The 16,255-nt window shown below is 47.0% G+C and overlaps 1 protein-coding gene across 1 annotated transcript in view; it reads left to right on the top strand.

The window, feature by feature from the left end:
• Positions 1-893: 893 nt before the first annotated feature.
• LOC119406825 (uncharacterized) overlaps positions 894-16,255 on the top strand; it is a 227,186-nt gene continuing 211,824 nt past the window's right edge. The window contains exon 1 of the mRNA XM_049420225.1: positions 894-1,422. Coding sequence (XP_049276182.1) covers positions 1,420-1,422 — 3 coding nt within the window. The 5' untranslated portion in view covers positions 894-1,419. The remainder of the gene's footprint in view (positions 1,423-16,255) is intronic.

Here is a 16,255-nt window from a genome sequence, read left to right as displayed (position 1 = left end):
GAGAATTAGAACAAAATATGATATATCAAATGCCATTGATTCATTATGTATTTTCTTTTTCTTTTGCATTCGTTTAAGTATACAAGGTTTTAACAGACCACATTTTTATTGTTCATTTCAACACTTTGCAAGAGCAGGACAACCAAGCAAACTCAAGGGCTCTAGAAGTGACGGAATACGAGCGTATGTGATAGCACAAATACTTCATATTCTTCCTCTGAATGGCAGCAGCATGGTCATAGTAAAACAACAACAACAAGAACCAAAAAGAAAGCAAGTAGCCGTATGAACAAGCGCTAAGCAATATCGTTACTCAAAGTTTTGAAGCAGTCAAGCAACTTTCGCAGTAGTTACAACTTCGCGTATTTCGGAAAGCCATCGCTACGAAAGAAATGAATAACAAACAAACGTGCACCCGGAGGAGGAGGTGTGCCTGTCTGCGGCATTTGTCTCCGGGCGCCGTATTTCCGCGTTCACCGTCCACCGCCCGAGGGACGACGGCGCCTGGCAGAGGACGCCGACCTCCGTGCGCGGCGGCAGCGCGACCTGTTGCGCCTTGGGGCTTCGCGCACATCCGAGGCGACCGCCGCTGCCTTCCTCCTCCCCGGCATTCCTATTTCGCCGTCTACGTCGCGCGCGTAAATCCAACGCACCCGTTTGGCGCCACGGTGCTTTTGGTTGCCACTAAGCGGAGCCCCACTACCATTCTGTTACGTACACGTCGGATTTCCAACGTCACGTATGGCGCCCTGTCGCTCCGGTGGCGCAAATCGAAGCGTCTCCTAGCGCGCTCGCGAGTTTGCTGCCGCGCCTCTCGTACGCGTCGTGACGTGACTGGACGTCACAGCCGTTTGAGGCGACGGCGCGCTCCCATTGGCGGCCGCCTCCCTTCTGTTCTGCCAGGTGCACGGCGCGCGTGTTGGGCCAGGTGGCCCGAGCGGGTTTTGCGCGCGTCTCCTGTCGAGTTCGTGCGTTCGCTCGCAGCCAGCGGCCGTCGCCGAGTTGACCGGGTTCCGTTTCTGCGATTGTGTGTCGAACCCCAATCTTTTGTCCGCGCCTGCACGGGTCGTCATCGCGCGAAGGAGTGACGAAACGAAGACATGTCAAGCTTTGCCGTCAGCCCGTCGCGTCGGCTCTGAGTCGACGTGTGCAGTGTTCTTCCCCGTGAGTTGTGCCAGTGGCCGTCGCTGTGGTTTCGCCGGCAGGCCGGAAGTTGTGGCTCCTCTGTTTTGTTGCACGGCGCTGCTGTCATGGCGGTCCGCGATACGGTGTAGCGTGCGAGACGTTTCGGATTGACCGTGCTCTTCCTGCGAGACGGCGGCGTTTTGTGGTTCATGGCTGTGGCGTTCCTCGTCGCGACCCCGCCGTAGTTTAGCGGGGCCGTCGGCTTAACCCCGCCAGGAATACCGTCTCTTCGCCATGGTAAGTGGCCCGACGGCCCTCTCCTCTTTTCCTCGCCAGCGGAACGCCGTTAATCGGGGACACGAGCTGCGGCAGTGCACGCGTTTGCGTGCCTCGACCGCTCTGACCGGTGCCCGTTTTGTTTGTGACGAAACGTCAAGTCGGCTAGTGACGTGTAGCCTCAATGGGGTAAGACTGGTTAATGCCGCCGGCATTGCGATGCCGCTAACGCAAGTCGCGATTTTTTTTTTTTTTCGCAACGAGCCTTGGCACACACCGACCGTTATTGCAGATACGGCGAGAATCGTGCACTCGGGCCTGTTGCTTCATAATCGGTGCGCCGTGAATAACAAAAACAGATCTTTGTTTTGGCAAAGACAATATGTCCTCGGGGCGCACTGCAATCCGCCGTCGAAATCAATTTAGAAGATCGCTGCGAGCTCAGTGGCATATTTGGTCGGACGCGATTCCAGGTAACTGGCCCAAATCCCATTGTTTGTTGTGGCATGCACGCAGAGGCCGGCTGCGGGCGCGAAACAATGGATGGCGCTCAAGTTTGCGTCGTCGTACCTTGCTTAGTCATTCCGAAGTCCTTTAGTACTCTTAACGACGGCCGCGATACCGACGTGCTACGTTGAACACACGCAATCGCTTATATTCGTTAAGCATCGAAAAACGGAGGGACGGCTTTGAAAGATCCTCGGTGTTTATTCGAGATTGGGTCGCGTGTTCTGTATGACACTTTAGGGACTTGTTAACTCGATACAGAAAAGAAATTTCAGCGAAGCGAGCGCTCGTGGAAAAACCGCCGAGGTGCTCGATCATGTGTTGCATCAAATTCAGCTTCAAATACACGCGTCATTTATTGAGACCGGGTCCTGTTTCCACGAATGATGTTTGGTTTCTTTCTCTAGATGAACCCTTGTTCAAAACTCTTTCAATAGCTGAACCTAAAAAGTCTGTTTTCGTTTTTGTCAGTTTAGGCGATGCCTATAGTCACGTGGTGGAACTTGTTTATTTGTGCGCACTGCTCCAATCACCACGCTTTTGACGAAGCTTACGGGTGTCACTACTAAGCAAAAATAGGATATTAAGCGTTGTGACAATATGCATACATATCGTTCTTTCCCAACCGAAGCCGCTTAATTACACATTTGGTTGTCGCTTTAAGCAAAGATCCCGCCAGGGGAGCCGAAGCATATTTTTTATAACTTCAGTGTTCAACTCACTGTTTTCGTGTTTATCATATCGGTCTTTAATTTCCTCTGTTTTTCTTGTTTCTTTTTTTTTTGTGCGTGTGTGAAGGCATCAAATCGGGGAAACTGCCACAAGCTGCAGTAGTGAAGCGACAAAATCCATATTAGCTTACCAACTTTCGTAACGGTCTCTTGTGACGGCTATGCTAGAATTCTGTCCTTTCTGTCACTCGAACGCTGCGCTAATTACGGCCTTGCGTTGTTTAATCAACACAACCACGATGCTCAAAAACAGATCATGTCATGGGGCACAGCAAGGCAAGTAAGCTTGCTTAGAAACAGGAGCATCGAAATATACGTTCAAGACTACCTCGATATACTGCGTCTATCGCCAACAGTTGTCAAACACATCTCAAGGTGAATGAAGCTCGATGGAGGACGAACTTTAAGTAGGTGTCCCAATCGTTGCAAATAGAGCAGCCGTTCACTGAAGGTATTTTTTTAATGGACGGAACAAAATCCCTTTAGCGGCGGCACGGAAAGATTTGCAGTGCGTGCAGAATGCGAGAAGAACGTCTGCCCAAAGCGGCCGTCGGTGTCCGCCATCGTGGCCGCCGTGCGCAGCTGTAGTGGCTCGGCAACTGTGGCTTCCTGCTTCTGGGAGGAAGGTCACGGGTTCGTTTCACGGGTTAAATTTAGCCCCGTGCACGCTGTAATAACCTTGGCTGCTTAACACTCCACCGCGACTACCTCGGGTAGGGTGGCTACCTCGGGTCACGGGTGCATGGGCGGGCGGGGTGCAAAAGGGGCACTTGCCCCCCCCCCCCTCCCACTCCTTTCCCCATGCGATGGACACGACTTGCACCATCCACGACAAACTCCTGCGGACGCCCACGCTGTGGTGTAGAGAGAAACGCACACACCTAACAATCGCGAAATCGGGACAAACGCTTAGCTATACCAACTTTTGTTCTTGTGTTTCTTCTTATTACTATTTTTATTATGGAAGGCACCTCTGCTGTTGCATACATTGAGAAATGGGATGACGGCTTTAGAATGGTGCACTCGAAGCTTTGTGTACGCAAGCGCCATTGGTCGTCGCCACTGCGCATGCGTCACACGTTAACCACTCTTCAGTCTAGTTTTCCGGCACGGCCGTATATAGTTCCGTCCCATATTTTTCGAAATTAGCGTGCTTACTTAAGCCGCGTTTAAAAGCTCCTTTGCTTTGATTTCATGAAAGGAGGGGCGCGATTCTCTTGCGTTTTGACTAACGGAGGATCGACGGTGCGCAAATATAGTGAACCCTATAGGCCTTGATACTCAATTCTGCAATGCTCTAATATCAAATACCAAGCGCCGGTGGGTATTATGACTTGGATGGACACAATGACAAGAATTTTTGATGACACGTGTGAGACAACCAAAATTGCTTACCTAGTCAGGAAACCGGGGCGGAATACATCAGCACTTTGTGAATTCATGAAAGATGGGCAGGGTATTTCGCTTCGCGGATCTTTGTTATCGCTGTAGTATTTCCTTAATATTCAGTGTTTGATGCGACTTGCCGCCGTATAGGCGTCATTTGCGAGTTATCTATTCGTGTCGTCTTCTACGTCATCCGTTGTGTGCCGTATTAGCTGTCAGTTTTCAGCCTAAATTAAGGTCACGCTGTGGAAACAAAGCACGCGCAATGATCATTTCCAAAATAGTTTCATAATCTCATCTCCATCGACGCATGGCAACAGAATTAGTAAAACATGTTCACTGGTAGGTGCATATTAAATAATAAAATAAGGGACAGTACTGAATAGTAGTATTATTATAACTATTATTATTACTTTTTTTTGCTCTTCTTGGGTATTGGCAAATGCGAAACCGTCACGAGCGGTAAGCTGCGTTGACTCAGTATCTGCTCCGAGAAATGGGGGATTTATTTTATTTACAAATACTTCAGGCCTATTTTCGTCCGGAGCAGGAGTGGCAACATAATGTAATAGATGAACGGTACATTGTAACGATACACAGTCGGCAATACATGTAGGGGATACAGTCACATGCGGCACATGCTATTCAGAGGCCATTCGTGTGCTGCAAATGCCGTCGCATATCCTCCAAATCGCCGTTTGGTTGCTCCGATTGTTCAGCAGCGTGGCTTATTTAGTCATGCCTGGTTGTGTAGGAACGGTAACTTATAGAAAAATTACGAAATGGCGATGTGTGCGCATGCACAAAACACCTCGACGCAAGCGCTCTCGAACTCTGTAAAATGCACCCAACAGAATACCCTGCGCGCTGCCCATGGTGCTCTGAGAAACCCACACTAATACACACTACATGGACTTGCCGGGCCATCCCCGGCCTGCCCCCCATTCACCAAGCGAGTGGGGAGCGGTAGGAGGAGTTGCTGGCCAGCGATAACCTTGATGATCAGATCAGTTTGATCGACAGGGCGCGCAAGGCGGCAACTACCTGTGGCGTCCTGGATTGAGGGCAGCCGGCACTGCTAGATGGTACTTGCGGACCAAGCATCACAAGCCCCTTTCTGTTAATAAATGTTGTTCCTTCCTTCCTTCGAACTCTGCCGGATTATATAGCGGTAACGCATGCGCAGAGACTCCGCCTCGGTGTATGCATGGCTTGTAACCCGCCGTGGTACCTTAGGTGCTTGTTGCGCCGCTAAGCTCGAAGTGACGTGTTAGATACCCGGCCTCATTGGCTTCTCTACGATGGCGGTGAAATATAGAAGCGCCCATACAATTACGTACACGTGAAACGACGGAGTGCATACCAAGGTAAGGGAAAAGAAGCGATAGATGGAGCGACGAAATCAACAAGCTCGCAGGGATAAAATGGGCGCAGCTCTCGCGAGACAGGTCATCGGAATTCGTCCCGAAGTGGACACGAAAGAACTCCAGGTGGTGCGGAGTTTTCATGAGTTCCGCGGTATGCAGTGCATGCCTCGCAATGATATCGTGTGTTTGGTACGTAAACAGGCAAAATATCGTGAGTTTTTATTGTTGCTTGCTCATCATTGCGGCAGAAATTTATGTAGCGGTACTTGTTTTGAAAACGTGTCTGGCGGTAGCTCAGTGAGCTAAACGCCCGCCAGCCATCGTTGTGGACCGAGTGGTCATGGGTTCGACTCCCGTCGACGGAACTTTTTCTTATAGTTTTTTTCTTTGCCATCTGATGGCGTTCATTTTGCTGACGTACTTCCGTGACGGAAATACGTCATGAAAGTCTTGGTGTACCCCGGCATAAAACACTTTCGGGTTAAAATAATCCTGTCGTATCTTATAAGTTGTGCGTTATTTGCCCCAAAAGATCTGAAGTGATTCTTGGAGAAGGAAGAAGGTGGCGCTTTCTTCTGCAACCTTTGAGGCGGTTCATGGTGCGCGGTTTCTTTCGAATGGCGTCTTCTCTCGGCGCGTTTTTGTGGCCGACGGAGGGACTTTCGAAATGAAAGGGCGCCTGTTAACGGTATTGGAACGATCGCTACAGATGCAGCATCCGGACCCTTCGCTGGGGCGCCTCTCGCATTGCTCCAGTGTTGCCAGGAAGTGGCGGTCACAAGGTCAGGTGTTATTGCACGCGCGTGCGCGAGGTACTCGTGAGATGTGCTCGCAACCGATTCTCCTATCCGTGAGCTGAACATTGGGGATACATGTTAAAAAAAAAACAAGATGGAATTGCTCCAGGATCCATGGATGGGAAGTAAGCAAGGATGAACGACGGATGTAAGGACTTGTTGGTGCGACATATCTTAAGTGTTGAGCGCAGAATTAGCCAATACGAGACAAGACGAAGGGGACGCACGCATGCGCTAAGTTTCAACAAATGATTTATTTGAAGCCGGATCACACACATTTATACAATGAAAAAACTGGTTCTTTGTTCGTCAATGATAGTGAAGGTGTACTAGCGCAATCTCGGCCAAGCCAATGAATTGTTGCTAATTCAATTATTAATCCAGTTGTTTCTTCATAGTGCCTGCGCACAACTAACCAAAAAGCGGAACACACGTGCTAGAATGTTGGGTTGCTGCTTTTCCATAGTAATTCGCCAACTTACTTGAGGCCGTGAACACGACGCCAACGTTAGCCCGATGTGGGTGCTCGGGCTAAAGAAAAAACAAAGACGAAAAAAAAAGGTGGGTGCTCAGGCTAACGTTGGCGTCGTGTTCATGGCCTCAAATAAGTTGGCGAAACTACGCAAAAGCAGCAACCCAGCTGCTCAAGAAAGGCTTGGCTGCAGTAAGAACCATAGGGCAAGTTACGTGCCCTACAAAGAAGGCGTTGTTTACCAGATTCTCCAATCGTGTGATAGAAATTACGTAGGGGCAAACGTAATATTAATGAGAGCTAACAGACAGTAACGCCAAGGAAAGTATAGGGGGTGTTATCTGTAGTATTTAAAATATTAATGTGAAGAAAGTAAAGTGGACGAAAAGATAACCTGCTGCCGGCAGGGACCGAACCTGCGACCTTCGAATAACGCGTGCGATGCTCTACCACTGAGCTACGGCGGCGGTCATCCTCCCGTCCACTTTATGGGGTATATATACTCTAAAAAATTTTACACCCTTAAGGGTGTATTTTTTTTGTCCCATGGGCAACACCCTTCTAGGGTGTTTAGAAACACCCTAAACATAAGGTGTTTAGAAACACCCCTTAAAAACGTAGGGTGTAAGGACAGATTACACCCTACTTTAATAGGTGTTTATGAACACCCCTAAACTATGGGTGTTACAGTAAGTTACACCCGTTCGAGTGGGGTGTAATGCACAAAAACACCCTTAAAAGGGTGGCTGTAAAAGGGGGAAGCACACATGCTACTTCTTCCCAGCCAGCCCCCTTGGGGCATTAGACATCAGCGTGATGCGATCCCTTCAGGTGCAGCTGAGAAAGAATTCTGTTAAGGAGATGATTTAGAAATGCGCAATACCTTGATAAAAATGGATTGATAAAAAGTTTCAAAAACTGCAGCAGTGCCCATACCAGTGTGGCTGTATATAGTCGACTTTCTTAGCGCTGCCACCCAACAGCTGTAGCTGATACACGAGCAGCGATTCTCCATAACTCACATAACTCATGCGACACGATAAGGACTCAGAATGACGCTTTGCTCAGCAGGCTTCCACTTTCTCTTTTTTGGGAAAGCACATGAGTGAAGTAAAAGACTGTGCACATTGCTGCAATGATGAAACTTTTCCCGCCTACTGAAAAGCAATGGATTGCGGCTCTAACAAAAACAGGTGAGCAATCTGACTATGGCGTGCATGTTACAGCTCAAACTGAATGCCATAATATGCAGGAAATACATGTAATAGGGATGGTTTGATCACAACCGCACTGCAGAAACATGACCTGCATCACAGCAGTAGAATGAAATTTTATATAGGCGTGCTCAGACAAATTTTAAGGATTATCCCTTTCCAAGCAAAAACAACAGAATCATTGGTAATTGAATGAAATATGAGTATTTATTTGTTTTAAGAGAAATCGTTGCAAAACTAAAAGATTGTCATAAAACTAACATAAATTCCAAAACAATAGTCGATACACTGATTTTACTGACAAGTACTGGCAGTTTTGTTATGCTAAAATTTCAACAGCAAATGATCAAGGTTACTATACATGCTGCAAAAAAGTCACAAAGCACTGAGTCAAAAAGACCTGTGAGAACATGCTGAAAATCCGCAGGAACAAAATGACTCATAACATGTCACAAGAAACTGGAGCAAAAAATAAGTTGAAATGAAGTGCCAGTATCACTAGAGTAATCTTTTCTGTATATTCAAAAACAAATAACTACACATTACATGACGAAAAGATTACTTTTGTATAAACTAGATTTTGTCACATGTGTCACATGTACCACACGCGATAAAATTGAATTTATACTAACAGTAATATTTTCATCATGCAATGTGTAGTTATTTGTGTTTTCAATATATGTTTTTTGGATTTTGTCCCTGCGGAAGCTAAGGCCTATTTTGTAGCTTTTTTGAAAACGTTCAACAGCTTAACAACTGGTGTTCTTGGTGAGGTTGATCGCTGACCGAGTAGCAGCCATTCCATGGTCACAAGAACGTTGAAGGCCTTCCGGGCGTACTCTACGTTCAGGAGCCAATGTGCTGACATCAGTACAAGTACCCTTTCTTCACCGTTCGACATACGGAACATGAGTTCTTTGTCTGCATGGAGCGAAAGGTTCCTTGCATATGGAAGATCAGCCCCATCGTACAAAATACAGGGTGTTATTGGAACGCTCCCTCCCTGCAAAAACAGTAATGAACTAATTACACACTCAGTACATTACTTACCAGTTGTTGCAGCTTTTCTTATCGTATTTTTTTCATATCTATTAATAAAATTTTTCTATTCTGAAAGAAGGATTCACACTCCCAAGCTCTACAACTCAGTAAAAGAGCATTTCAATCTATAGTAAAGAACGAAAACAATGGATGGCTGGTGTTACATTTTACAGCGTGTAATTGTGAGCCCTTCCTAAGAATAGAAAGGTTTTATAAACTAAACTAAAAGAGATGAACTAACGAGATCAATAATATAAGCGGCAAAAATGGGCAAGCAGGTAAACGGATGTGCATGCGCTAGGCTCTTGTCTTTAACAGATAGAGAATTGACATTCGTGAAAGTGAAGAAGAGCGAGTTATAAGTCTTTTGTATATCTTTAAAAATGATACATATCTCAGCCCATGGCATTTTGGTGCAGCGTGTAAGCAGAACTTGTGTATAAATTTGTTCCTTGGGTGCAATAAACTATGTTGTTGAAAATTAGTACACATCTTTCTTTGTTAATCCTTGTGCTGTTTCTGCACTAAATGTTAATTACTTTATTATCCTACGCATAAAGCCCAAAGGGCGCATGCTTCATGGGAAACATCATCTTACCATCTTCGCCTTCTTGTTCCTTCGGAGTTTGTCATCCAATTCCCTTGTGGATGTCTTCTTTGTGGCAAACTTCTGTCTATTCTCCTTTAGGCGCTCATCTCCTGTCATATGCCTCCTTGCATTCTTGAATTTGTTTCCAAGCGCTATCTTCCACGAGTCCTGATAATGTTAGGTAGAAAAGAAACTTTACTAGGTCTTTGGAATTAATGTTCACTACCTACTCAGGCTAAGAGAACTAAGTCACCTTGTTTACTTATATGGCCTACAGTATCCTACATGTCACCAATGTAAATTTAACTTGGGCAGTTTACTTGTCTTACATTCCTACATTAACTACTTATGTCTTATGCCTTACATTAACAGTAGTGTTTAAAGACCCATAAGTGCATGGCACACATAAGAGAAACAGAAACTTCAGAAACTCTATGCTGATGAACTGGCTTTGTAACGTTTGTAAATACCAAAATAGTGTATACTGTAGATTAACATGTAGAAATTGCAAAATTTTAAGAAGTCTTACATTTCCAGTCCCTATCACATCTGCCAGGTTTAGATACTTTTAAGAGTGATTCTCTTACGGTTCAGTACGTTCGATGCCCGAAGCTTCTTGAAGATCAAGAGAGCTGCTCTCTTCAGGCCCCTATAACAAGTGATAGCATACTATGTAGGTTGCGCAATACTTTTTTCAAGTACGTGTCGTAAGGTACACGAAAGAAAAAAATGCAGCTGTCATGATTTGCACAAAAGTGAAAACATTGATTACCTGCTCTTCAGCATTCTCAACGTCACATGTCGAGGATGACGAGCCATCCAGAGGTGGGCGACTGAAAGGCAGCCAATTTAATCTTTGCCATGTGTGGTATATCATCACCAGGGCCAAGGTCGACGTACTCATCAAAGTTCATGTCCATAACCTATGTAAAAACATTTCTTAATTTTGCTTCCAGCTTTGTCACAAAATCAGTGCGTCAGCACACACACTCGTTAGTGCAGAATGCCGTTTGGCACAATCAGCAGAATATATACGAGAAGAGAAACATCACAAAGTATCAGGGCGCGAACACTTGAAACTTTCGAATAACCAATCAAATGGTGCTCTATTCAACGTTTTCATGTCAACCCGTGCTAGGGCCGTAACCGGGTGGGGGGGGGGGGGGGGGGGGGGGGGGGGGGGGGGGGGGGGGGGGGGGGGGCAGAGAGCAACCGGTGCGAGCGCACGAAAGGAGACTGTATGGTTCTATGCCTGTCCGGAAATCAAAACGAGTAATAATCCTTCGTCTTATCGCCAGTTTTTCCGAGTCCCCAAAACACGAAACGCAACCACGGCGGCATCGTTCGTGTAATTTAGCACCGCATGGAAACAGGTGTAATCACGCCCCGGCGAGCAATAAACGAGAGAGTAACAAGCGGTCACCCTTTTAAAAAGTTTAGAAAGCACACAGTCGGCTCGAGAAGCGATAACCGCCCGAAGAACTCATCTAAAAGCACCGCGCGCGCGCTCGAAAGCGCAGGCGGTAGGCGGCGTGCCGCTGTAGAAAAAAAAAATTAATAAAAACAAAGAAACATCGGCGCATGAAAAAAAATTCTACGTACTTCCGCAGTGTACATGCCAAGAAAGAAAAATAATCGGAAAAGGTGCGCATTTTGAACATACAGGCAATGACGTGCCTCCACTGACGTAAAATATAAGCAAACAGCTACGTACTGCCTTTCTTCGAAGCGCGAATTGAACTAAGTACGTTGCGGCAATTAGAAACTAAGCGCATGCTAGCGACGTTCATTTAGCGACACAATCACCTAGTTTATCGCTGAAATCCCGCACAGCAATGCCAAGGAGTGCATCTTTCACACAAACACTTTACGTTTCACTCAGGATCTGAACACGAAAACACTCACGTACGTACGTACCTGAAAATCTAGACAGACAGCGCGACGAGGTTTCCCAAGATGGGGCACACCGCAATGGCTTGTTTAAGGTCCTCAAATGTGCCAATGCTCAGGGTGTACGGCCTCTTCATGTGAAGGTGAGGCTCGTCGACCAAACATTTCACGTGTCACATTCTTCTCGCTATTTGAAGGCAAAGACCGCAGTGGCAACAGGCAACCCGCGCGATTCTTTTATCGAAAGCGTGCACATGTCCTTGGCGTGTCAGCGTGCCGCACGTGTATCCGAACATCCGCGCGGCGCAATCAGCGACGCCAAGTCTGGCAACACGAAGCTCTGCACATGCGCAATTGATACTTATTGCCGTGAGCTCTCAAGTGTATGGAGAGAGTCTGGTGAATCGGCGAAGCAGTGACGTCACGCCTTGGTGATGACGCCGGAGATATCATGGCGCTTCTGACGGCTGCGCGGCTACAGTGTACTAGCGCGGCTGCGCTGAGTTAAAATGTTGCGAAAAATGATCGTGTTACCTCGCCCATCTTGTTCCTCCCGCTCTCTGCAGACGCTGGCGGATCGCGTGGCGCACCACGCCTCCGTGTAATTAGAGTAGCGTGCTTTGCGGGAGCTCGCGCAACTACGTGGGACGCAGGTGTTATCGCATGTTGCCTTACAACGCGCACAAATAATTATGCCGTAGTGGGCACATAAGAACTGTGCGTATTCTATAGGATAATTTTAAATGACCCGACCACGCTGTTGCGTTCTACTCTTGAATGCGAAGCTCAAGCGTCCTCCAAATTTTGGAGAGTATGAACTGAATTAGGGGCGCGATAACATTAAAATTATCGAAATGCTGACTTTTATAGTTGCATAAGCAGATTTCTAGGCAACAACGTTCTATGGAGAGCGCGGCGATTTTTGTGCTGTGAGAGCTTGTTCAGTTCGCGTGTGTTTAGCCTGTACAGAAGTCCGCCTGCGCGCCTAATATTGTGTAGCAGGTGCACAAACACGCTGCTGAGGCCTCCCGCCATCTAATTTCTGAAGAGGTCAAGCTCATAGGTGTGCGCAATGTATGGGGCAGACTTTTCGCACTTCTTTCTTAGGTAACTAGAAAAGACGGCCGCCTCTAGCTCTGCGGGGGGGGGGGGGGGGCAGAAAGGCGCACCCCCCCCCTACTGTGCTCACGCCGTTGTTTTAACGGAACGAAAACCAAAAACGAAAAACAATTTAAAAAACGTCATTTTTCACCGGAACGAAGACGTAACCGAAACGTTATCTATTGTTTCGTTCGGGATTGAAACTGAAATATTTTTTATCGGTTTTCAGTTCACAGGAAAATTTGGCTTTCTGGAACAACCGAAGTCATGTAAAGTGAACAGTAACGCATATCTCGGGATATAGTGTGAGTGCGTATCTGAGGCAGGAATTCTAAAGATACTGAAATTTTGCGAGAAACGATAAGTGTGAGAACGAGAGCTGTTTGTGTTAACGCATGTAAGCTGTCGTGTGCCAGTCACGTTCTAGCGCGGAGAGGGCATTCTCGACGCTGAAGTTTGCTTGATTATGACACACTCGTTCGTATTTTTTGTCATTGTATACCCACTGCAGCTTAGCAGTCAGGGCATTTGTACGTGTGCATGATGTACAGGCTCATATTTTCTTCATTTGACATGATAATTCATGTTGACCCAACTTAAGAGCATAGCCTGCCCAAAATTGTCATACATTTGCATATTAATTCGTTTACACCCTTCTGGTGAGGGTGTAAATGGGGTGTTGCAAGGGTGTTTTCTTTACGAACACCCCAATTCTAAAAGTAAGGGTGTAATAAGGGTGTTCACAAGGGTGCTTTTAACGCATACACCCGTTTTACACCCTTTAGGGTGTAAAAATTTTTACTGTGTATGTGCATTTAAACCTAGGAGTGTTAGTCAGCGCCGATCGCAGGCATGGCGGCGAGTGTGGAACACTCTTTTTTTCTGCCTATTGGCGTCACGTAGCACGTGATTTTTTTACGAGCTGACCAATAATCCCTCGCATACTACCTGAAGGCATCAAGTCTGCCAGGGCGATGTCTTAGGGCGATGTCTTAATGACAGGCTCAAGGAACATTGCAACAGTGTCAGGAGAGGTAGCGATGGCTGGTTAGCCACACATTGTAGTACGTGCTGGTGCGTTCCGCTTTTTGATGAGTGTTTCATTGTGTGTAGGCACTATGACGAAGCCACTCGTTTAATACTTGAATCGGCAACAATTCATAGGCTTGGCCCAGATTGCGCTAGTACACTGTCACTATCATTGACAAACAAACAAGTAGTTTTCCTAGATGCAACTATTACTGCGCATGGCTGAGTATTGGTTTCTTCATTGTATAAATGTGCGTGATCCGGCTTCAAATAAATCTTCTGTGGAAAGTTAGCGCATGTGTGTGTCCCCTTCGTCTTGTTCCGTCTTGGTTAATTCTGCGCTCAAAACTTAAGCCGGATGTAATTTTCGGACCGACTCGCCAAATGCGCACGCACGCACGCACGCACGCACGCGCACACACACACACACACACACACACACACACACACACACACACACACAGCGCGCGCGCTAATAAGACAAAAGAAGAAATACTTGCGCTGCGGAAGTGGCCTCTGCAGCGCAAGGGCTGTTGGGGATGCATCTATCGGATCGCTTTCCCGTAGAACCACGAATGTGGCCCTCTTTCCCTGACGAGCTTCGCCGATACTCGCCATGGTCATTCAGGACTCGACGCGATGGCCTCATCCGCGGTCCTACAGTGACCCGACTATCCACCGATGGTGGCGCTGAAACGCTGCCCGTTAATGGCATTAGCAATACAGAATGTCAGCCCTGCTGGCTCAAAAACGTAACTCGCTACACACGTGCGCGTGATAAATGCGTTATTCTTAAACTGATACAGCGTTGCAAGGGAATAGTAGTGACAGCCGAGCCGGCGCTAAGGACGGAACGCTCTGTTAATTCGTTAGCGCCGGCACGGCTCTTTCTATTTTTGCCTTGCAGCATTTCATCAGTTTGAGAATGACAAACCAACTTGCCCAATCTTCGACACTGGTAGATGCGTGTCGTCCTTGCGTTAAAAAAAAATTTAACGACAGCAAAAGCCGCGACTCGAAATACAGCTTCCCTTTCCGTCTAGCCGTTATCGTCGTGACGTGAAAACTTAATCAATTCATTGCTCCAGAACGTTGTCTCTGACTGTAAGAGAATACTCACGTATACTCACTCACCCAAATTTTTTCACCTTCGCACTCACCCACGCTCATACTCACGCCTACTCACACTCATAGGCACTCACTCACATTCATACTCACGTCCACTCACATTCGTGAATACTCACTTACATTCAAACTGACGTCTACTCGCTCTCGTGAGTACTCGTTCACATTCAAACTCACGTCTCCTCACACTCATGAGTACTCACTTCTACTCACGCTCATGAGCACTCACTCACGTTCATACTCACCTCTACTCACACCCCTCGTCACTCACTCATACTCACAACGTTCACGTGAGTGTTAGCGAATATACCGAGCTGTGCCGGGCGGAAGTGACCATCTTGAAGGAAGGCGTAAACTGAACGATAGTGCTGGTCCGTTCCGCATCATGAACGATGCATTGTGACTGTGCACTTTCGATAGTGTTTTTGTGTGTTAGGCGGACATATATGGAGCTGTTGAAGAGAGGAAAAGACGCCATCTTTGCGGGCTTCGCTGGGAGCGCGGCTCAGCGTCGGCCTAGCTACATTCGTATTGCAGAAGGGTTTCTTGAAGGGCCAGTTGGTACATGATGCTGAGGGGGACAGCGCAAAAAACGGGACTGAGAAAGATTGAACACACGACACAAGCGCTGACGAACAACTGTGTGTAAATTTATTACACCTGGAAATATATAGCTGAAAACAGAAAACAAGAACCATCACGTGCACATCAGAGGGAAAGGCAAAAACGAATCTGTCACGAGTCAAAATGTACAAGTCAAGTGCTCAAAAACATCTCTTTTTCCAGGAGGGCGAGTGAAGGCTCACTGACGCTCATGTCCCCTTCCGTCTTGATATGAAAAGCCTCGTTAATTTCGCGCTCTGTCTTGCTACGATATCTCGAGAGTATCTTGCATTCATGGAAGAGCGGGGCGCAGCCGCACGTGACAGATTCGTTTTTGCCTTTCCCTCTGATGTGCACGTGATGGTTCTTGTTTTCTGCTTTCAGCTATATATTTCCAGGTGTAATAAATTTACACACAGTTGTTCGTCAGCGCTTGTGTCGTGTGTTCAATCTTTCTCCGTCCCGTTTTTTGCGCTGTCCCCCTCAGCATTCGTATTGTAGCGCTTTTACAAATTCTCCCCTTTAATACCCACTTCTCAAGTACTTCTCCAGACAACAGTACATATATTCGCTGGTTAAATTCCTTCTCTTCCCTTCCCCTGACCTCGATTATTCGCTGTGGTTCACGCGTACTTAAGGTCGACCGACGTTGATTTACCTTACATGCTCAGGTGGTGCAGTGGTCACGATGCTCGGCTGCTGACCCGAAAGTCGCGGATTCGATCCCGGCCGTGCCTCAGTCGCATTTCTGCGGAGGCGAAGGGATCCGCGTACTTAGATTTAGGCGTACGTTAAATTACCGTCTGAAGCTGGTCTCAATTTCCAGAGCCGTCCACCATACGGCGTGCCTCATCATCACATATAGTTGTTTTTGCACGCGAAACCCCAGAATTTATATTTCCTTGCATGTTTAACTCCAAAGTAACGGGACACAGTAACCTGGCACAAGCAGTGTTAATCGCATAACTGCGTTATTATACATGCACACATGTGTTCCTGTCG

This window comes from Rhipicephalus sanguineus, chromosome 10 (genome assembly GCF_013339695.2).
Source record: "Rhipicephalus sanguineus isolate Rsan-2018 chromosome 10, BIME_Rsan_1.4, whole genome shotgun sequence".
NCBI lineage: Eukaryota > Metazoa > Arthropoda > Arachnida > Ixodida > Ixodidae > Rhipicephalus > Rhipicephalus sanguineus.
This window is presented reverse-complemented; position numbering and strand designations above follow the sequence as displayed.